The 22,774-nt window shown below is 36.7% G+C and overlaps 1 protein-coding gene across 1 annotated transcript in view; it reads right to left on the bottom strand.

Annotated features, from left to right (window-relative positions):
- Nucleotides 1–22,774, bottom strand: part of LOC128644522 (prolyl 3-hydroxylase 2) — a 201,486-nt gene that overhangs the window by 21,270 nt on the left and 157,442 nt on the right. Inside the window, exons 7-12 of the mRNA XM_053697104.1 lie at nucleotides 19,429–19,469; nucleotides 16,571–16,665; nucleotides 9,912–10,039; nucleotides 7,802–7,897; nucleotides 4,116–4,266; nucleotides 2,132–2,249 (exon numbers count right to left, since the gene is read on the bottom strand). Of these exons, the coding sequence (XP_053553079.1) occupies nucleotides 2,132–2,249; nucleotides 4,116–4,266; nucleotides 7,802–7,897; nucleotides 9,912–10,039; nucleotides 16,571–16,665; nucleotides 19,429–19,469 (629 nt within the window). The remainder of the gene's footprint in view (nucleotides 1–2,131; nucleotides 2,250–4,115; nucleotides 4,267–7,801; nucleotides 7,898–9,911; nucleotides 10,040–16,570; nucleotides 16,666–19,428; nucleotides 19,470–22,774) is intronic.

The raw sequence follows: 22,774 nt of genomic DNA, 5'->3' as shown, positions 1-22,774 counted from the left end.
TGAATTGGTAATTAAACAAATTTAATTACCTTTAAGAATGTTATCATTGCATGGCAAAAGATTTGTTTCAACCTGGGAATAGATTTTAAATGCTCTTCCCTTCTTCCAATATGTGGGAATCCAGAATTTATACCAGGAATTTAACAAGCAGTTTTTAAATCATGGTCTCAAAAGGGGTTGATATATCTTCATCAATTGTTCTCTCCTACCGGACATTTACTATCCTTTAATAACCTTATTTGCATGTTCCAAATACCCAGGAATGATCTGTTTGCATATTTTCAGATACGTCATTTTATTAATTCTAAAAGTTGGAAAACTGAGCTATTGTGTCGATGGTCCGAGATCAATCTATCTATCAGGAAAATTTCTGTAGGCAAATGTTCTATATTGTTACTATATGATATTTTGCTTTATAAACAGGGTCAGCTATATTTAAATAAAATTCAAGCTTTTTGGGCATTGTATTTTCCAGCAGTAGACTCTACAAATATTAGACACAGTTGTATGTTAATACAAAAGCTTACAATTCCCATTGGTTGGAAAGAATCACATGTCAAACTGATTCATAATGTCTATTTATCTCCCTCTAAATTGGCAAAATTCTTTCCGAATAATGTTTTTTACTGTTCTAAATGCCATCTAGATAAAGCAGATAGTCTACATATATTTTGGAAATGTCCAAAAATATCACAATTATGGTAGAAATTAGATTTTTGGTACAAAAAAACTGTTTTCTGATCATTTCAAGATTAATGATAGATATATTTTTTTCTTGTCAGACTCAGCAATCATTAGACCAAATTACTACCATAGCTACTGTACGCTGATATTGATAATGCGATACATGATATTGAAGAAGTGGAAGGATACATCTCCACCTAGGTTTTCTAGTTTTATAAGTACCGCGCTACAACATATTACGTTCGAGATACAGAACATTAATTTATTAAATGATAATAAGACGCAAGAATTCTTGGACAAATGGCTACCACATATTAAAGCACAAACATTGGTGATACAAAAACAGTTATTATCTCCATTATTCAACACCAAACCATTTATATCAGCAGCTAAAACGGGGCTGTTTCCTCTTTCTTGGATACCCGCTTCGTCAGTAGCACAGTAATTTGAAGACTGTGTTAAAGCGCGTAATGTTATAGAGGGATGGAGTGATTCATTTATGGTTATAATTTTTTTTTTCTGTTTGTTGTGTTTATTTTATGTTTTTGGGGGGATAAAAGAAAAACGTGTACGTTCATAGGCATGATAGTTTTTTTTATAAGTGTCAATAGATATAGGGATATGATAAACATCCCTTATGTTCTGTGAACTGGATTATTAAAAGAATTTAAAAAAAAATGAATTGGTTTCTTAAAAAGCTACACATAACTAAAAAAATCTCTCATGCAAAAAAGGGCAGTAACTGAACTCTCTATCTATCTTTCTATCTATCTATCTATCTATCTAGATAGAAAAATAGAAAAAAAATAAGTATACCACTTTACCTTCAACTAGAGATTGGCAGAAGTGAATTATTAACATAATATTATTGGAAAGATAATATAATAGTTTTAAATCAGATACAATTTGATCTTAAAGGGATACTAAACCCAAAATGTTTATTTCATGATTCAGATGGAGCATAAGTTTTTAAGCAACTTTTTAATTTACTCCTATTATCAATTTTTCTTTGTTCTCTTGGTATCTTTATTTGAAAAGCAAGAATGTAAGCTTAGCAGCCGGCCCATTTTTGGTTCAGCACCTGGGTAGCATTTGCTGATTGGTGGCTACATTTAGAGACCAATCAGCACCGTGTCCTGCACAAATCCACAGGAGTGAGCACGATGTTATGTATAGGACACACATGAATTAGCATTGTCTTGTTGTGAAAAGCTAATAAAAAAGTATGTAGTGGCTTAGAAACATGCAGAAATGTAGAGGTTAAAATGTTATAAAGTATATTAATATAACAATGTTGGTTGTGCAAAGCTGGGGAATGGGTAGTAAAGGCGTTATATATATTTTTAAACAATAACAATTTTGGTGTAGACTGTCCCTTTAAGGCTATTATTAAAGAAAATCCATATATGTCCCAACCCCCTTGCCCAGTTCAGAGCACTCAGGGTACCTGTAATCTCTGTATGTGTAGGCTGGGGCCTCCTTCCAACATTCATTGGCTTCTGGGTCCAGCAAGCAATTATCAGCATGTATTGGGTGACTCAGATCATTTCTATGATCCTGCTGACCTGCAGAGAGGGCTTACAGTATAATAGAAGCAAACAACTGCAGAAATGGATCCATTTAGTTTATTTGTTTTAAATGCAGCAAAAGCTAACTCTCCCTTAGTCCTAGGTCTGAGCTCGGCAACTTGAGCTGCCTCTATCACTTCATCTGAATGTCCTTACTGTAAAATAATCACCTCATACGCCAGACTTGCTATTCTTTCATCTTTAGAGCACTTTTTCTAGTACTACTCAGTAAAATATACATTACCCCTATATTTTTTTAAATAACATCAAGTATATAAACACATCTATCACATTTTATTTTCTATTACCCAACATTTACAGATCTTCACCTATCAAGCCTGCTTTTTCTTAGCATTCAGAAAAGCAGCATAAATCATTTATTTTCTGAATGGGAACAATTATGTAATTTCAAATATTGGTTTGCTTCCTTGGTTCTAGTATTATTATATACAGATTCTGCAGCACTGTAGACATAGCTAATAAGAAAATAGCGAGAAACATGCGTTGGACACTGAGCTGCAGAGGGCTGGTTACAAGGAAGGGCAGGATTTTAAATTGGTACCAGTCAGACTGTTTTGTAGTTCTGCTGCTTAACGCAGCAAATATAAAATATATGAAGATCGGTCTGTGACTATTAAAGGAACACACAAGTTAAAATTAAACTTTATTTTTTTCAGATAGAGCATGCAATTTTAACAACTTTCCAGTTCACTTTCATTAATAAAATGTGTACAATCTTTTTACATTTAAACTTTTTGAGTCAACAGCTCCTTCTGAGCATGTGCAAGAATTCACAGGATAAACATATATGCATTTGTGATTGGCTGATGGCTGTCACATGGTACGTGTATGTATTTGGGATTGGCTGATGGCTGTCACATGGTACAGGGGGAGTGGAAATATACATAACTTTTAAAATTGTCAGAAAAAAATCTACCAAGTTCAGACTAAGTGCTATTGCATTGTCTTGTTATCTTGCATTAGTTGATTATGCAAATCTACTGTGTTTACTGGTCCTTTAACCCCTGTCTGTACACTTTTAATTTATGGTTTTAATGATCTGTATTGTTAAAGGGATAGTAAAGTTCAAATTAAACTTCATTATTCAGATAGGGCATGTAATTTAAAAAAAACTTTCTAATTTACTTTTATCAAATTTGCTTTGTTCTCTTGGTATTCTTAGTTGAAAGCTAAACCTAGGAGGTTCATATGCTAATTTCTAAACCCTTGAAGGCCGCCTCTTATCTGAATGCATTTTACAGTTTTTCACAGCTAGAGGGTGTTAGTTCATGTGTTTCACATAAATAACATTGTGCTCATGCACGTGGAGTTAAAAAGTATATTTTTATAACTGTGTTGGTTATGCAAAACTGGAGAATGGTAAATAAAAGTATTATCTATCTTTTTAAACAATAACATTTTTGGTGTTTACTATCCCTTTAAATTAATAGCTGATCTAAGAAGAGAACCTGAATATTCATATGGTGTTTTTTAAGTGCCCTTTTACCCAGAGCTGTTGAAGATCTGTTATATGTGAGTTACCTTCTTCATCTTTAAGGAATCTATTCCAGTGAGTTTAATTTGTCAATCCACTGACTTTGTTCTCTAAAATGTGTGATTTCTCTTCTCATTAGACTGAATATGTACCACAAAATAACAGGACTTTATAAGAATTACATAACATTTAATAGTCAATATGTGTACAAGACATTTATGTTTAGAGCTAAATTGAACCTATAAACATGTAGCAAAACTGTTGTATACTCATTAAAAACCAGATATGTCTGTTACACAATGGTGAATGATCACTTAAAGTTACATAACAGAGCCAGGGAGCCCAGTTCTTATAAGAATAAAACTTACCCAGCAGTGCTGTCCGACAGACCAGATGCGTGTATGAGAAAAATAGCGTTGTATTCAGCATGAAATATGACTGTACAATTTTCCGAGCCTTCTCACTTACATCATAAAATAGACGAGCGCTCTTCATGGGCACCCGGCCTTCGTAACCAAACTTCAGTAGGAAAAAAAATGAGTATTAGGAATGGACAAGCATTTGTTTTGTGGTGGATAACTGATATTTTGTGCATCAAATGGGAACTGTGACATTATCGGCATAAACAAAAAGACAGTTGTAAGCATTACAGTATTTACAGGTTGCGCTGACAATGTTAGCCAAACAGCAAGTCAGTAAGAAGCTACAAGGCTATTCTGTAATGGAAAACAGTAATTGCTTAGAACTAACTACACAGAACAGAAAGCTTCACTAGCTGAAAATACAATAATAAATTTGTACTGATAGTTAATTTCACTGGGTCAATAATTATGGATGTTTCTAAAATGGTTACTCCACTGCCTAAGTATGAATAACACCAATGTACAATCCAAACTTTCCAATCTTGAGTATTTTTGAACAATATGATCAATAAAATGAATAAAATAAGGGATTCTATTATTCATAAAGACACCTTATATATACTTAGTAAAATCAGTGAGTTGCTATTTAAAATAAGTCATTAAAGCATCAAAATAGTACAAACAGCCTCACTGATAACTACTTACTTTGTGGCTCAGGGAGGATAGGTAGAATGCTTATACTGATTATCTTTGCTTCCAATGGATAGCCTCCCATTATGTTGAATCGATGGTGCTGCTTCCACTTTCACTGAGCACTAAGGAGTGCTCAGACAACGAATACACTGAAACAAAAGAACAGAAGAGCGCATCCACGACTCAAGGTAAAAATTAAACACCTTTAATACGAGCACATAATCAATTGCACTTACAATAAGTATACAAATTTTAAGCCTTGGTTGTAATCAACCCGTTATACTGATCCGGGTAACAAATCCACACACCCTCCACTTCCGGTGTTCTTTAGATCAGCCGTATCCATTGTCTTGAGAAAGTTTGCAGAAGTCGGATGAGACGCGTAGACAGGACGGTCTACATGTGATCTGCCAGTTCCGAGAAGGAAATTGATGAGCATAGTAACCTTGAACGGAGGACTTATATAGCAAATTCTAAAGAACATCGGAAGTGGAGGGTGTGTGGATTTGTTACCTGGATCAGTATTACAGGTTGATTACAACCAAGATTCAACATTTTATACTTCTTGTAAGTGTATTTGATTATGTGCTCGTATTAAAGGTGTTTAATTTTTACCTTGAGTCATGGATATACTCTTCTGTTCTTTTGTTCCAGTGCTTACAACTAGAAATACTCTTCTTCCATGAGGGCTAAACTTAAATTCTCTTATAACATTATTTCACACACAGCTTTTTGAGAGCATGAATTGTTTTGAGGAAAATAAAAAAAAATCTATTTATTACTGAAATATGATCATGCTATGTACTTCATGGGAATGCTCAACTGAACAGGTTCATTTATATGATGTTGTAGCTAGTAAGAATATTGATCAGTCAGCGACTCAGCTACACATTCCGTTAGGAGCTGTAGAACAATGTTATACTTAGATAAATGTGCAGCAATCCTAAAAGTTAGTAGCCAGGAGATACTTTGTAACGGCTATTGCTCCTGGACTCCCTCATTCCTCATTCCTCATTTGTATAATTAATGACACTGGGATGGGATGCATTATGTCTTTTGTCACAATCTCCACACTCCAAAGTTAATCACATTGACAAGTGAAGTACTGAACTGCTGTTACTGATCACAAATGTTATGCCACCCTCTGTAACTTCCATTCAACCACTGAGAATGAAGTTTTTCCTTACTATCTTCCTCACGCCTCACTACCTGCCCACTCGACCGTATCCCTTCCCATCTAATACCCTCTTTATCTTCCACCCTCACTCCTGCTCTTACCCACATCTTTAACCTATCTCTCTCTACCGGCTCATTCCCATCTTCTTTCAAACACGCAAAAGTCACTCCCATACTTAAAAAACCCTCCCTCGACCCTAATTCTCCTGAAAGCTACCGCCCCATATCACTGCTTCCACTAACATCAAAACTCCTTGAAAAACTAGTTTACAATCGCCTAACCCACTTCCTATCCGCCAACTCCTTGCTTGACCCACTGCAATCCGGATTCCGCCCAAAACACTCAACTGAGACTGCCCTTACCAAGGTCACAAACGATCTTCTCTCTGCTAAAAATATTGGCCACTACTCTATACTCATCTTACTTGACCTCTCAGCTGCCTTCGACACAGTTGACCACCCCCTCCTCCTACAGACCCTTAGCTCTTTTGGCCTCTGTGACACTGCTCTTTCCTGGATTCACTCCTATCTTTCTCACAGGTCTTTTTCTGTGTCATTTGCCGGCGACTCCTCCTCTGCTATGCCTCTGTCTGTTGGAGTACCTCAAGGATCTGTCCTGGGTCCTCTACTCTTCTCCATCTATACTTCTTCGCTGGGTAAACTTATCAACAGTTACGGCTTCAAATATCACCTCTATGCTGATGACACACAGATCTACCTCTACACCCCTGCTCTCTCTCCCTCTGTCCTCTCTCATGTCAGCAACTGCTTATCTGGTATTTCTTCCTGAATGGCCTCTCACCACCTAAAGATTAACATGTCCAAGACTGAGCTCCTTCTTATCCCCCCTCAAGCTCTACGCCGACTTCTGACTTCTCTATCCCTGTTGACAGCATCACCATTTCCCCATCGCCCCAAGTCCGCTGCCTCAAAGTCACACTTGACTCAAACCTATCCTTCATCCCCCATATCCAATTGCTTTCTACATCCTGCCGCAATCATCTACGCAATATTTCAAAAATTCGCCCTTTTCTGAGCGCTGACACCACAAAACAAATAATCCACTCCCTTGTTATCTCCCGACTTGACTACTGCAATAACCTACTCGCTGGCCTCCCTCTTTCCCGCCTCTCCCCCCCTTCAATCCATCCTAAATGCCTCTGCCAGGCTGATCCACCTTTCCCGTCGATCTGTATCTGCTGCACCTCTCTGTGAGTCCCTTCATTGGCTCCCCATTCACAGCAGAATTAAATTCAAAATTCTCACCCTTACATACAAAACTCTCACCAACGCCGCTCCCCTCTAGCTATCCTCTTTAATACACAAGTATACTCCAGCCCGTCTACTAAGATCCAACAATGACCTGCTCCTTGCATCCGCAACTATCACCTCCTCTCATGCTAGACTGCAGGACTTCTGTCGTGCAGCACCTACCCTCTGGAACACTCTCCCTCCTGCTGTCAGGCTTTGCCCTAATCTTTCTTCCTTTAAATGTTCCCTGAAGACTTTTCTGTTCAGAGAAGCCTACCACCCAACTCAATAATAAATTAATTTCACTTACCTAACATTGCCCTCATCTAACTCTGTATTAACATCCTGCTCAATCTTGCAGTCCTCACCTCCTGTTTCTCAACCTCCTACCCTTCTAGATTGTAAGTTCCCACGGGAATAGGGCCCTCAATCCCTCCAGTATGTGTTTGTAAATTTTGTCCTGTATTTTACAAGTCTTGTATTGTTTTACTTAAATGAATTGTATCCATGGACAGCGCTGCGGAATATGTTGGCGCTTAATAAATAAAGTATAATAATAATAAGATACATACCGTTAATGCCTTTAGTACTGTAGCCCCTTCAAATTTTTCATTTGGGGTGTGTGGTGAAGTTTTTCCTCTGTATCCATCTCCAGCGATAGTTATAGTCTAATGAAAATAGATAGTGTTTAGTTTTACAGCCAGTCTTTTAACATGATATGGAACACAACATTTTTTAAATAAGTTTTTTCCTTGTCTGGAGTGTTAATATTTTAGAGCTCTACTTTAGAAATGGCTTTAACTAACTCCAAACAAGAAGAGTAGCAGGAACGTGAAGTTCTCTCATCAACAAAATGTAGAAAGTATTTAATGATATGTAATTCTGCCAGAAGTTTCACGAGTCCAGGGATCACCTATGATTCTGACATCAGTGGCTCTAGAGATCTCATTGTGTGAGAGCCACTATAGACTCCCTGTCCAACTGAAAGCTCTAAATGACCTCTTAGTCAGAAAAGGCATCAAATACAATTGTTGGAAGAAACTATTGACTCTTCTTCCTCCTCTATCAGGAATAACCTGCTGATCTTCTGCCTATGTTAGCTGCCTTCTTCTGCATCTCTGAAGAACATGACAAATGAAAGGAGCAAAGGAGTCTCAATGGCTGACTGATCGTCTATCAGAAATGTAGGTAATGTTCTGCTTCTTGTGCTACTTGTATACTGCTCAAATATATACCTTAGGCTCCTGTCATTGACCCACTATTTCTTTCTTTTGTGCTCACCACCAAAGAACAAGAGGATGTTAATCCTCAAATTTTAAGCAGAAATCCACACAATGAATTGATTGAATTTTTTTAAAATATTCAAAACCAGAGAAATTACTGGTGTACCAGGGTATGTCCGCATAAAAAGTGATTAGACGCAGATTTGACTAGAGATAGTGCACGAACAGCCAATTGACGGCTTAATACATGGGGCCCTATATATTAAAGCCAGAATTGGGGGATTTCCCCCAATATTGTAAGTTTAACTGCAATCAATAAGTGTATTTTATGCCATACCAAAACAAAATACAGTTTTAAGAATTTTGAGCATGTTTTTCTAATAGTTTTATCATATTCAGTGCACATTATGACTGAACGTCTGAGCTTAGTAGAAAATTAAATAGGAGTTGAAGAAGATTTACTTAATTTTCTAACAGCAATATGTACTTGTAATAAAGTATTTAATAATACAATAGGTGTGTGTTACATATATAACACACACCTATTGCATTATTGATATTTTATCACAATATGTTGATTACATTACCTTATAATTTACCAGGCCTATCATACCTCAGAGTCCTATTTATATGACTTTAATATAGTAAGGTAATTGATCTATAACTACTCCATCCTAGGTTTTTAATCTTAGTAACCCTTTTTATAATAAACTTAATAAAAGTTATGTTTTAACCTTGGCAATTTAAATTTCGCCGTATAGTCAGGACTGTGAGTGCTATTGTCACATTCTATAGTGGAAATCTTCCGTGTATTTCCACGAATTCCATTGAAAAAATTCAAATGGAAGGCTGTATTGCAGCCCTCAGACCTTAGGCCAGACCGCTAGGGCCTAGATGCATCTGTTCTGCCAAATTATTTTTGAACTACACAAGCTCTGTATTCCTTATGTTCTGATGCAATAGAGCTTTTTAGTATTAAGCACATGTTTTCCTGTAACTATGAATCTAATCCCAACAAACAAATTAAACACATAGTTAAAGATCACTTGAGTAATAGTGCATTGGCAGTATTGAGAAAGACATGGCCATTGAGAAAGACATGGCCATTGAGTCAATCAAAAGCTTGTGTGTGTGTTAAACACATAGTTACAGGCAGGTCTGTGAGCAATAATAAATTGTATTATTGCACACCCCTTCATCTTTTTATTTGTCACACTAAATATTTTTGTTTATTTTTTAAAATCTATATCTGACAATTTTGTAATTAACTAAGGGCACACTGCATCATCATTTGACAATATCTATTAGCAACAATTTAGGATGTTAAACACTTGGGAATATCTGCAGAATTCAAGGTTAAAATGTGTCTGCTCTGCTGCGGTCATCCTGAAATAAAAGAAATCTACTAACATAAAAATATTATAAAATAATTCCAGTGAAAGAAAATATCCAAACTTACATTAGCAACTCCCTGCAGCTCCTGACATTCTTCCTCTGATATAACGTTATCCAGCTGGACTCTCTGCGTCCCGTTGAGATAATCAGAATTATATACAAGTTTCACTTCATCATACAGCAGAGGGCCCCCTGCGAGGAACCATTTTGAGAAAACAAAAAAGCATTTATAGAGTGTACATTATACACAACTAGAACAAATGCACAACAAGAGTTTAATAATGCAGACATGAAAAGCATTTTAAATAGGGAACATAGTTATAGAAACCACTGAGCTGGAAAGGAAGTAGGAAAATGATTGCTCTTTAATGTGAGACAAAACAGACCCAGAAAGAAAGAGAACAGAACTGGCTCAGAAGGGTCAGTAGAGTCACAATTGTAACATGTTTCTGGTACACAAATACCATTTAGCACTGACCTAGAGGAGAATAAGATGATTTTGTGTTTATATAAAATGTTCTTACAGACTTAATAAGTTCCCCTTAGAAAGAGAACAGAACTGGCTCAGAAGGGTCAGTAGAGTCACAATTGTAACATGTTTCTGGTACACAAATACCATTTAGCACTGACCTAGAGGAGAATAAGATGATTTTGTGTTTATATAAAATGTTCTTACAGACTTAATAAGTTCCCCTTAGAAAGAGAACAGAACTGGCTCAGAAGGGTCAGTAGAGTCACAATTGTAACATGTTTCTGGTACACAAATAACATTTAGCACTGACCTAGAGGAGAATAAGATGATTTTGTGTTTATATAAAATGTTCTTACAGACTTAATAAGTTCCCCTTAGAAAGAGAACAGAACTGGCTCAGAAGGGTCAGTAGAGTCACAATTGTAACATGTTTCTGGTACACAAATAACATTTAGCACTGACCTAGAGGAGAATAAGTTGATGTTGTGTTTATATAAAATGTTCTTACAGACTTAATAAGTTCCCCTTCAGCTAGTTATAGTGTTTATTCTGCTAATACCTCTCTGCATGCATTCAAACCACAGCAAGTATTTTTTTTTATATTAAAGGAAAACTAGTCAAAATTAAACTCATTATTCAGAGAGAGCATGCAATTTTAAACAACTTTTCAATTTACTTCCATTAAAAAAAGTGCACAGTCTTTTTATATTTGAACTTTTTGAGTCACCAGCTCCTACTAAGCATGTGCAAGAATTCACAGAATAAGCGTGTATGCATTTGTGATTGGCTGATGGCTGTCACATGGTACATGTATGCATTTGTGATTGGCTGATGGCTGTCACATGGAACAGGGGGAGTGGAAATAGAAATAGCTTTTAAAATTGTCAGAAAAAAAATCTACTATTTATTTGTAGTTCAGACTAAGTGCTATTGCATTGTCTTGTTATCTTGCATTTTTTGATTATGCAAATCTACTGTGTTGACTGGTCCTTTTAATGTTATCTTACCGGCCTTTGTACAATTCTTGTGATTGTAAAGACTATGATTGTTGACAATACGGCTATGATTGTTGTAAAAAAACGTTAAAGGGACATTCTAGTGTAAAACTAGAGTAGCAGTAACAGGTATACCTGCATATTCTGCAATCATTGGCCATAAATTCTTATCTGGAGCAGAATGAGAGGTGATCCAGGGGTGCAACTTAGTCTAAATATTTTAAAGGGGTAAAGCATTTAGTAAAAGAGTTAAATTTGTTTACATTTTTTGAATATCAGTATTTATTTTTTATTTAAAAAGTTGTGCTCAGTGTTAACTATAAAACCCCTTGTGAATGTTTTTCATTATCTTTTAAAGCACTGCTCGGTGATCATCTTTAAGGGATTCAGTACAATATGAGAGACTTCAGTCAGAGGACAATATGATATTTGCTATAAGATAGAGAATAACTGTCATACCAAAAAAATATGTAAAAGTTAAATAATATTTCTGCAGAATTGGTTAACTAAGAAACTAAAAAATTGAATGAAAGCTGTAAAATCTGACAGAAGAAAACACATTTTTCAAGGGCTAATACATGTTTTAGTATATCTGTTAAATAACAGCTTCATGCCTAATGCAAAAGCTCTATCAAACCTATTCAATAACGAGAGGAGCTTGCTGCGCAATGATAGATTTTTTAGTAACCAGCTACCTGAAATATTGTTTAAAAATTATCATTACAACTTTACTGTTGGTTGAAATCAATTGTAATGTGATGTGTAGTGAATGCCGTTTTTAGATATGTGTACAAGTTGTTTGAACCACTTTTGAACACTAGAGGGAGACAAAGCTCAATTCATATGCCTGATTTTACTACAAGCGACTTCAGTAATGCTACAAGAATCAAACTCAGATGCATTTAGCTTTTGTTTCTGTTTTGAGGCCCATTTCACATTGTTTTCACATTTGAATAAAAACATTATCAGTGTGACAATTTTTTTGAAGGATGTCTAATCTTTATTATTTTATTATTTTAAGGCATCTCAAAAAATGAAGCGTTGTATATTAAATTCCACCGTCTCCTCGCTAACAACACATTGCAAAATATGATCAACACTTCAATATGTTAACAGAATGACAATATGAATGGTAAAAGTTGAAATTCAAACTAGAATTGGTAATAGATTAAATGGGCAGGAGAGCTTGCAATCTTTTTAGAACCAGTTCATATTTATGAGCAGGGTGATGATTCTGTATGCTTGAAGTATTTGTAGATGTTAAGTAGAAGAGACATTATACTGTTTGTCTGAAGTGTTTCCATGAGATGGGGAATTAAATGACAAGAATAATCGCTTGTCAAATATACGTTCAACAGTCTCACAGTTTCAGTTGTCAGCGAGCTCACAATTGATTGTGATTAAGATGAGACATTTGTGAGTGGAATAGAAAAAGATAAGTGGTTATAATGAGTTATAAGTGCAAAGATAGGAGGAAGAACAGATGAATGATGTGCAGTCTTGAGGGAGTGGAGGAGAGTAATGTGTGACTTAATTAGAAGCCAAGTGATTTCATGGGGAAAGGGGACTAGACACTAGAAAGGAATGAATTTGACAGTGGAGATCAGTATAGAACAGAAGTAAAGAAGGTGTCACGTGAGGAGATCAAATAGAGAGATGTGAGAGAGGATGAGAGACTGTGTGAAAGGCGTTTAATTCCCAAGAAAGGTGCTGCGGGTATTTTGTAAATTAGCTGAGAGTAAAACAACATAGCTGACATTAACCCCTCTAAGTAAAAGGGTTTTGGATTGAATCATATGTAAGGGTTAATAATTCCTCAAGTTCTGTCTTAAACATTATGGGCTAGATTACCAATGGAGTGTAAACAACAGCGCAGGGTGTCCAGAGTGTTAGAGCATCAGAACACATCCAACACGTATTCAGCGCCCCCTATAATTTGAAAGGATAGCACAGGGTGCGCTATTATCACTCATATTACAAGTGGTGAGATAAGTGTAGCTCTAGAATGGAATATAAAATAGAGCTGGAAAATGTTGCACTTTTGGTGATCTAAAGTAAAGTGTCATTGGTTGACTGTGCATAAGAAAGCACATGTATAATATAGTAAAATAAAATATGTCACTCATATTTATTCATATTGAATATATAATCAAGATGTATTACTGAAATAAATGTTTTAACAGAGATTTAAAGGGATGGTCTTTGATCAGGTGCTGGACTGGGAAGGGCCCAAAAATGTATATGCGTGTAGATATCTGAAAATATACACTCACTGGCCACTTTATTAGATACACCTTGCTAGTACCGGGTTGGACCCCCTTTTGCCTTCAGAACTGCCTTAATTCTTTGTGGCATAGATTCAACAAGGTGTTGGAAACATTCCTCAGAGATTTTGGTCCATATTGACATGATAGCATCACGCAGTTGCTGCAGATTTGTCGGCTGCACATCAATGATGTAAATCTCCCATTCCACCACATCCCAAAGGTGCTCTATTGGATTAAGATCTGGTGACTGTGGAGGTCAATGGAGTACAGTGAACTCATTGTCATATTCAAGAAACCAGTTTGAGATAATTTGAGCTTTATTGCATGGTGCATTATCCTGCTGGAAGTAGCCATCAGAAGATGGGAACATTGTAGTCATAAAGGGATGGACATGGTCAGCAACAATACTCAGGTAGGCCATGGCTTTTAAAAAATGCTCAATTGGTACTAAGGGGCTCAAAGTATGCCAAGAAAATATCCCCCACACCATTACACCACCACTACCAGCCTGAACCGTTGATACAAGGCAGGATGGATCCCTGTTTTCATGTTGTTTGTGCCAAATTCTGACCTTACCATCTGAATGTCGCAGCTGAAATCGAGACTCATCAGAACAGGCAAAATTTTTCCAATCTTCTATTGTCCAATTTTGGTAAGCCTGTGTGTGTAGCCTCAGTTTCCTGTTCCTACCTGACAGGAGTGGCACCCGGTGTGGTCTTTTGCTGCTTTAGCCCATCTGTTTCAAGGTTCAATGTATTGTGCGTTCAGAGATGGTATTCTGTATACTTTTGTTGTAACGAGTGGTTATTTGAGTTACTGTTGCCTTTCTATCATCTCGAACCAGTCTGCCCATTCTCCTCTGACATCAACAAGGAATTTTCGTCCACACAACTGATGCTCACTGGATATTTTCTCTTTTTCGGACCATTCTTTGTAAACCCTACAGATGGTTGTGCGTGAAAATCCCAGTAGATCAGCAGTTTTTTTAAATATTCAGACCAGCGCACCTGGCAACAACAACCATGCCACGACTTAAATCCCCTTTCCTCCCCATTCTGATGTTCGGTTTGAACTTCAGCAAGTCGTCTTCACCACGTCTAGATGCATACATGCATTGAGTTGCTGCCATGTGATTGGCTGATTAGCAATTTGTGTTACCAAGCAATTGAACAGGTGCAGGGCCGGCCTGGGAATAAAAAGCAGCCCTGGAAAATTTGGAGACCAGCCCTATTTTCTGTTGACTCAGTATAATGTGCAAGCCCCATTTTTCTGAAAGGGGTTTACTGGGATACTCCTTCCCCAATATTTTGTTTCAGAATTATATTAGTTTGTATGGAAAAAAGTTGCCAGATTGTTGTTATATGCACTCTAAAGCCCAGTTGCATCCATTAATAACCTCTTTAAATTGTAGATTTCCAGTCCCAGCTGCTGCAGCCCACCGGGAAATCTCCTGGTATCCTGGTAGGCCAATTCGGCCTTGAACAGGTGTACCTAATAAAGTGGCCGGTGAGTGTATGTATATATGTATAAATACATGTGTATGTATGTGTGCAGTGTTTTAAACTTATATTCAATAGAAAATCATAGCTTAAGAGTAAGTGAAGAATTCCACTACTTAACCTTCGGCTTAGCGAAACTTTGGCATATTGATCAGCTTTTTCTGTGCACTCCCACAGAAGTCTACCAATGTTAGCGCACCGTAGGCTATTGTTTGAGCACTAATATATTACTTTCAGCTTTTAATATGAGCTCAAAATTAAAAGCACAATTGATTTAACTTGAACAATGGTAGTGCTAATTAGACTTTTGCAGCAGCAAACAAATTGTTCTTCCAAATGTTTCGGAACGTATATTTGGAAAAATTAGTTTTCCGAAAATTCATCTGTAGCACTATTTGGTATTCATTTTGTTTTAAACTAAACAAAATACTGAATATTTGTAAAACATTTATATTCTTTTTCTTTAACTGAATGTAAATGTTCCTTTGCTACAGATGAAAAAGTTCACCTGTAGCGTTATACTTTATACGTGCTACAGAGTCGCACTAAACCCAACCCTTCTTCACAGAGCCACCAGGCTGCGCTAATTAGAGGCTTAAAGCAGCGGACACCAGAGCCTGCGCAAAAGGATTAGCAATGTGCAGAAGTGTCAGGATTAGCGCGGCTCTTCAGCGTGCTAGAGGGATGTCTTAACCCCTAAAAATAATTTAAAGGAAACAAATGAATACTGATGAATTTCATCAGTATTTCTTCTTTTTCTCTAAATTTAGTAGGTGCATTTATTTGGATATTCAGTTCATGAATGAATGCACAAGCCTAGTGCTCCACTTGTAGTCTAGTCCTATATATTGAAGATGATGTATGGTTATCCGGGATGCATTTAAACACTGTTACCTGGGATAAATTTAAAGTACAATGGATGCTATAGAAAAAAAATGTATGTGATTAGCAGAGAGAAGATATTTAAACCTAAAACAATGTGATGAGTTCTATCACAAGGATGTCATAAATGTAAAAAGAGAACTGTGATCCTATGTGTAGCATGTACGACACATGCAACTACTGACAAAATCTCACATTCAATTATAAAACACCTGTCTATTACCTGAGGCCAAATTTGTCATATGCAATATAACACATTTTAAAGGTATATAAAGTCATTTCAAATACTGAGATATTATTTATATTGCTAAATACTTGTTTTTACAAATGTACTTCTACTAAAAATGACAATATTAATGTGCAGTGACACTGCTGCTAAGGGCACACTCATTTGTCCTTGAGTATTGGTGATATCATGTGATATGTCACCCGGAAGGAATTGCTGATGCACATAATCTGCGACTGTGTCCTACGGCAGATACATGCACATTAAAAATAAATGTAGCAGTGATCATTTTTAATAGAACAATTTTTGCAAAAATATGTATATTGCAAAAAATAGTTTCTAATTGCATCTCAAATGACCTGCAATATTACCAAATACTCACCCTCCCTTAGATCTCGGTCCACTTTCTGGACAGCTTTCTTTCCTGTCAACATTCCGGTGACATCAGTCAGCTCAGTCTGTGCACCTGACGGCAGCCTGCACTCAAAGAAAACATGTTCAATTATACACTGCAAGCTCCCTAGAACACAAGAAAATGACATATCTGTAAGCAATGCTATACTTATCTATAGATACAGGCACACAAAACCATTGACTCTAACACTCAGGGATGACTTAGTCATTACGTGCTAATGAAGCTATTACAGGGACCAATTTCCTAAAGCTTTTTTGTGCTTAATTTAGTTTTTAGAGTGATCTGCTACAGATCTAAAATAAAAGAAATGAAGCAACTAATGGGTATTGAGATAATGTCACCAGAACCAAATGCATTTATGCCAAATTAAATTTCTGCCCTACTACATCATTCTTGGTCAACTGTAAGTGCTAGTATTGGGTAGTAGAATTGTCTAGGAGCAACAACAACCCAGGCACACAGCAGTAGACCCCACAAACTTACAGTAAGGGGCCATCAAGCTCTGAAGGATGCAGAATGTACACATTTCCTATTATATGTAATATAATTTACTACAGAGTTCAAAACTGCCTCTGAAAGCATTATCAGTACAAGAACTGTGTATCAGGAGCTTCTTGAAATCGGTTTCCATGGCTGAGCAGCTGTACACAAGCCTCACGTGGTGTAAAGCCTCACGTGGTGTAAAGCCTCACGTGGTGTAAAGCCTCACGTGGTGTAAAGCCTCACGTGGTGTAAAGCATCACATAGTGTAAAGCCCCACGTGGTGTAAAGCCTCACGTGGTGTAAAGCCTCACGTGGTGTAAAGCCTCACGTAGTGTAAAGCCTCACGTAGTGTAAAGCCTCACGTGGTGTAAAGCCTCACATGGTATAAAGCCTCACGTGGTGTAAAGCCTCACGTGGTGTAAAGCCTCACGTAGTGTAAAGCCTCACGTAGTGTAAAGCCTCACGTGGTATAAAGCCTCACATAGTGTAAAGCCTCACGTGGTGTAAAGCCTCACGTGGTGTAAAGCATCACGTGGTGTAAAGCCTCACGTGGTGTAAAGCCTCACGTGGTGTAAAGCCTCACGTGGTGTAAAGCCTCATGTGGTATAAAGCCTCATGTGGTGTAAAGCCTCACGTAGTGTAAAGCCTCACGTAGTGTAAAGCCTCACGTGGTATAAAGCCTCACGTGGTATAAAGCCTCACGTGGTATAAAGCCTCACGTAGTGTAAAGCCTCACGTAGTGTAAAGCCTCATGTGGTGTAAAGCCTCACGTGGTATAAAGCCTCACGTGGTATAAAGCCTCACGTAGTGTAAAGCCTCACGTAGTGTAAAGCCTCACGTGGTGTAAAGCCTCACGTGGTGTAAAGCCTCACGTAGTGTAAAGCCTCACGTGGTATAAAGTCTCACGTGGTGTAAAGCCTCACGTGGTGTAAAGCCTCACGTAGTGTAAAGCACACTGCACTAGACTCTGGAGCAGTGGAAATGTTTGGAATGATGAGTCGTGCTTTAGGAGAACTCTACCAACAGAAAAGCATAGTGCCTACAGTAAAGTTTGGTGGAGGAGGGATAATGGTCTGCCCTGTTTTTCAGGGTTTGGGATAGGTCCCTTTAGTTCCAGTAAAGGGTTGTCGTAATACTGCAGTATACAAAGAGATTTAACACAACTTGTGACAATGGTTTGGGGAAGGCTCTTTAATGTTCTAACCTAACTATGCCTCTGCGCACAAAGCAAGCTCCATGGTTTGCAGGAACTTTAGTGGCCTCACCACAACCTCATTGAACACCTTTGTGAAGAATTTGGGTTTCATGTCCCTTTAAAGCAATGGTCTCAAAATACTGGCTATGGGGCTATATGTGACCCTAAAGATAGTTTCATCTGGTCCTCCCCTTGTTTATTAGGTAAATCTTTAATTTTGTCCGGTCATTTTATTAAGGGTTCTAAGAAGTATAACTAGTTGATGTTCTCACTAGATAAGTATAAAGACTAGCATTGTCCAGTGTAGACTCCCACCATGCACTGCTTGGATAAATGCTCTATTTACGCTGTTATACAGTTTTAGAATAATCAAATCACTTGGCATTCACAAGATAACTATAGACAAGTGTGTATATCTTTTGTACAACTCCCACTGTGCACTACTATTTAGGTAAATGTCACTTCAAGTTCCTAGTATATCCAATTCCAGAAAATCACTCTGTTCAAGCAGCCCCCATGGCAGAAGAGCACTTGGCCAGTATCCCCCAGATAAACTGAGCTTGGTACACCTGCTATAAATTATTATTATTATGGGTTATTTGTAGAGCGCCAACAGATTTGGCAGGGCTGTGGTGGAATTATTTGGTGGAAAATAGCAGTGTTTTACCCTGTGCAGTTTTGCAATTATAATGAGAGAATGTGGCATGAAAACTGAAACAATCATGTATCATATAGCAACTCTCATGACCATTTGTAAGCTTTATTTGACTGTGTATTGCGCTTGTAGTACGTCTATATTGCAGAGGTCCAAAAACAATCAAGTGCACATTTGTAGATATTAGAATGATTAAAAGCTCTATATATGGTGTATATTCACTATATATTACCAGTTAATGCACTTCATATGTTTGAATAAGTAGCTTGAAAGACAGATCTCTTACTAATAGTTGTGGTTTCTTGTCTTCGCTGGTTGTTAAAGATATTATCATTCTAATCTTTATTTATAATGTGCCAACAGATTCTGTATGACTAAATTCTTACATATATCAATTAACCATCCATTTATTAAACCTAATTCACTCATTGGCTTCTATATGAGCAAATCCAAAGCATATCTTTTTTTTTTTAACCCCCAAAGCCTGCATACCTGTTCTCATCTTGCCGATCTCCACCAGTAACCCAGAAGTCCTGTAACAACATAATAACATTTAATAAATTATTCAGCTTATATTTATCCAAAAATCCAAACATCTAAATCCAGATGCCTAGATTACAAGTGGAGTGCAAAAATATTAGCGCTATTGTGCACTGACATAGCCATCAATAGTGCTTCTGTTTTTGCATTCCGCTGTAGTGCAAAGCTGTTGGTGCAGTAAGCCTATGGAAGTAATGGAGTTATTCTTTATGTAGTTCTGCGCTATACTATTCATCATAACTGTTTACTTTAGGTCTTAAAAAGTGCTACATTTTACAGTGAAATTTTGATTTGTGCTCAAGTGCAATACTCAAGTTCAACGCTTAAAGGGACATACAACCTAAAATGTTTCTTTAGTGATTCAGATACAATTTTAAACAACTTTGCAATATACTTATATTATCAAATTTGCTTCATGCTCTTGGTATCCTTTGTTGAAGGGGCAGCAGTGTATTGGTACCTGAAAACATTGAGAGCTAGATTCACAAATGAGGTTCTATCTTAACATGTGCCTGTAAAGGGGCAAATCTGCCCATTTACGGGCGAACGTTAAATAATCAGACATTAGATCGTTAAGCGCAATTAACAAGAAGTCAGACCTCTGGTTAAATATAAAAAGTTGCCCCACTTGCCCCCAAAATAAAGTGAACAATATTTTACCATAAAATATAAAGATGAGCATTTTTAAAAAACAAAACAAAAAATTGCACAAAACAGTTATAAGGGGTTAAAGTGAGGGGATGTGGGGTGTTTGAAAAAAAAAGTCACCTAAAGTGCCTTTACATGGAAGTCAATGGGGGCTGTGTTTTCTCTATAAATATATATGTATATGCCTAAATACATATATATTTATGCATTTATATGTGTGTTTTATATTTATATATATATAAACACATAAATATAAATGTATATAAGCATATGCATGTATATTTATTTATTGCTGCGCAAGATTGTATGCCTTGGCTGCCGGCATGAAAACGAGGCTCCCACTGGAGGCTATGGAAGCACTCTCGTGAGCTCTTGGCTTGCGGCAATGCAAACGCGAGATTCTTTCTTGTGACATAAATCATTTTAAAAAACAATTTCAAGTTGTGGTATTTTATGATTTTTGAATGAAAGAATAACAATTCATTATTTTGTGTAAGCAAATTAAAATAGAGAAAACTGTACAGGAATGGCCTTTATCTTACTGCTTTTGCTGAAAACAAATAGCTTATATAGCTCACGATCCTTTGTTTCAATCAGAAAGCTTAAATTCATTTCCTTTCATCCTATTGGCTGATATGAATTTGAAGATTCAAATCAGCCAATACGAATGCAAGAGTAACCCTATAAAAAAGGGGTACCTTGCATTCACTATTCAGTGTGCGGCTGGAGACCGCATGAAGAGGGAGCACGACAATTTTTTTTTTTCAAGTAGGACATTTTATTTCTACGGGGTTACACTTTTTAGCCCTTTTTGGGTTACTGCTAGTGCAAAATAATTATTTTTTTCAACTTCTAATACCAGGGGACCCGAGAAGTGCAAAAAGCCTAACACTAGCTATGTTTTTGCTAGCGAAAAAATGTAAATTTACTGCAGCACTTGTAATCTAGCCCATAATGTATTATTTTGAAGGGATCTTTTGACCTACAACCATTTAGCACCATTTATATTTATTATTTTTGAATACCCTGTAATTATAAAACTGAAGACAGCAAGATTATGAATTGTAAAACTAGGGAACCAGAAATATAATACATAAACTTTTTGAAGCTCAACATTATATAATAATCATAAACAACAGTTTTAGCTTATGTTTGTAAAAATAAATGCAGAGTCAGACAGTTCCTCATGGCAAATTTATCAGTTGTAGGAGGGAAATCACTTCACCAAGAACAAAATAAATATGAATTAAATTTCCATAAGTCTTAGTTTTCACGCGGCATTTACATCCTATATTAGTTGCTCAGAGTGAATGAGGCAAGGAGGTTGGTTTTATTACTGCTGGCTATGCTCTGCTGATCGAATAAAAACATTTAAAGTTGAACTATTGAGTTAAATTATGTGCTGGTGTCGAGAGGCCCCATCCTCACCTGCATTCCTTAAGGATGAAAGCATTTCAGTGCACTATATAGGAGTTTATTTTGTGGAAGAATTTGACTAGTCATTCTATGAACAATGTTATTACCAAATGAGCCGTGATATAACTCATTCTTCTCAGGGCTGTTTTCACATAACAGACAATACTTTAGGGCAAACGGAGAGTCAGCTCTGGGTGCATTTTAAATAAATCTCAGTGTGCATTACAATAGCAAAACAATATGTTATATGTTGCTGTAAACAACATTTGAGTTTTACTAATGGGACATTTTTGTTCTGTACATGACCTAGCTAAACAAAGTAGAATAGCATAATCAATAAATGCATAATACATAGACAACATAAAAAATTACTAAGGGGCCAATTCTCTAAAGCTCTGGGCTGGTAAGATTCTATAACAATACTCGCCAGCCCTTCTATTTCCCTGGTGGAATTCATAAAGCCACTTTTTACCCTGAACACACGGTGCGTCTCTAAGGGGCGTATACTGCATTTTTGTATTAGGGGGGAGGTGCGTACGTTACAAAAGTGTGCAATAAAATTTGTAGTTTAAAAATCAAACAAAATTAATAATTGAAGCATTTACTTTAAAAATTGCGCAGGAAATAAATTGTATTGTTAAGGTACATCAAAAATCCTACCAAAATTCTTCACAAAAAATTGTATTTTATCAAAAATGTAAAATGTGTATGTAAATTACACAGGGAGAAATCATATTAAATATGTAAATCGTAATTTAAGTAAACTGGATGTGCAAAACAAACGTACAAATTCAGACTTATAAGTACAAAAAAACAAACCTAATAGTTCTGTGAAAAATGGGCTGAACATGGGCGGGTATGAAATTATCTCTCATATCCCAGCGTAATTCTGTAAAGATTTTCACACTGCAGATCTCACAGCTTTTTCCTGACAGTTAGAAGCTTTTATCTAAACACTCACAATACTTATAACCCTAATAAAAAAACACCTTCCTACAAAAATAGAAGAGATTGTAAGATGATATACGCAGAAAGCAGCGTATTGTGATTTATATTGGCTGCAGGATTTTTAAAGTGCCCCCCTGCTCCCTGACAACTTCGCTCAATGAAGTGAAGTGTCCCTTTTCAGTGAGATTCATTATTTTATATAGAAGCCATCATGCCACTCACAGGGGGCTGACCCCTTTCTTACAATAATTCTACCACGGAAGCCCCTGCGAGGGTCAGCATGAAA

The sequence above is a fragment of the Bombina bombina genome, unplaced genomic scaffold (genome assembly GCF_027579735.1).
Source record: "Bombina bombina isolate aBomBom1 unplaced genomic scaffold, aBomBom1.pri scaffold_490, whole genome shotgun sequence".
Taxonomy (NCBI): domain Eukaryota; kingdom Metazoa; phylum Chordata; class Amphibia; order Anura; family Bombinatoridae; genus Bombina; species Bombina bombina.
This window is presented reverse-complemented; position numbering and strand designations above follow the sequence as displayed.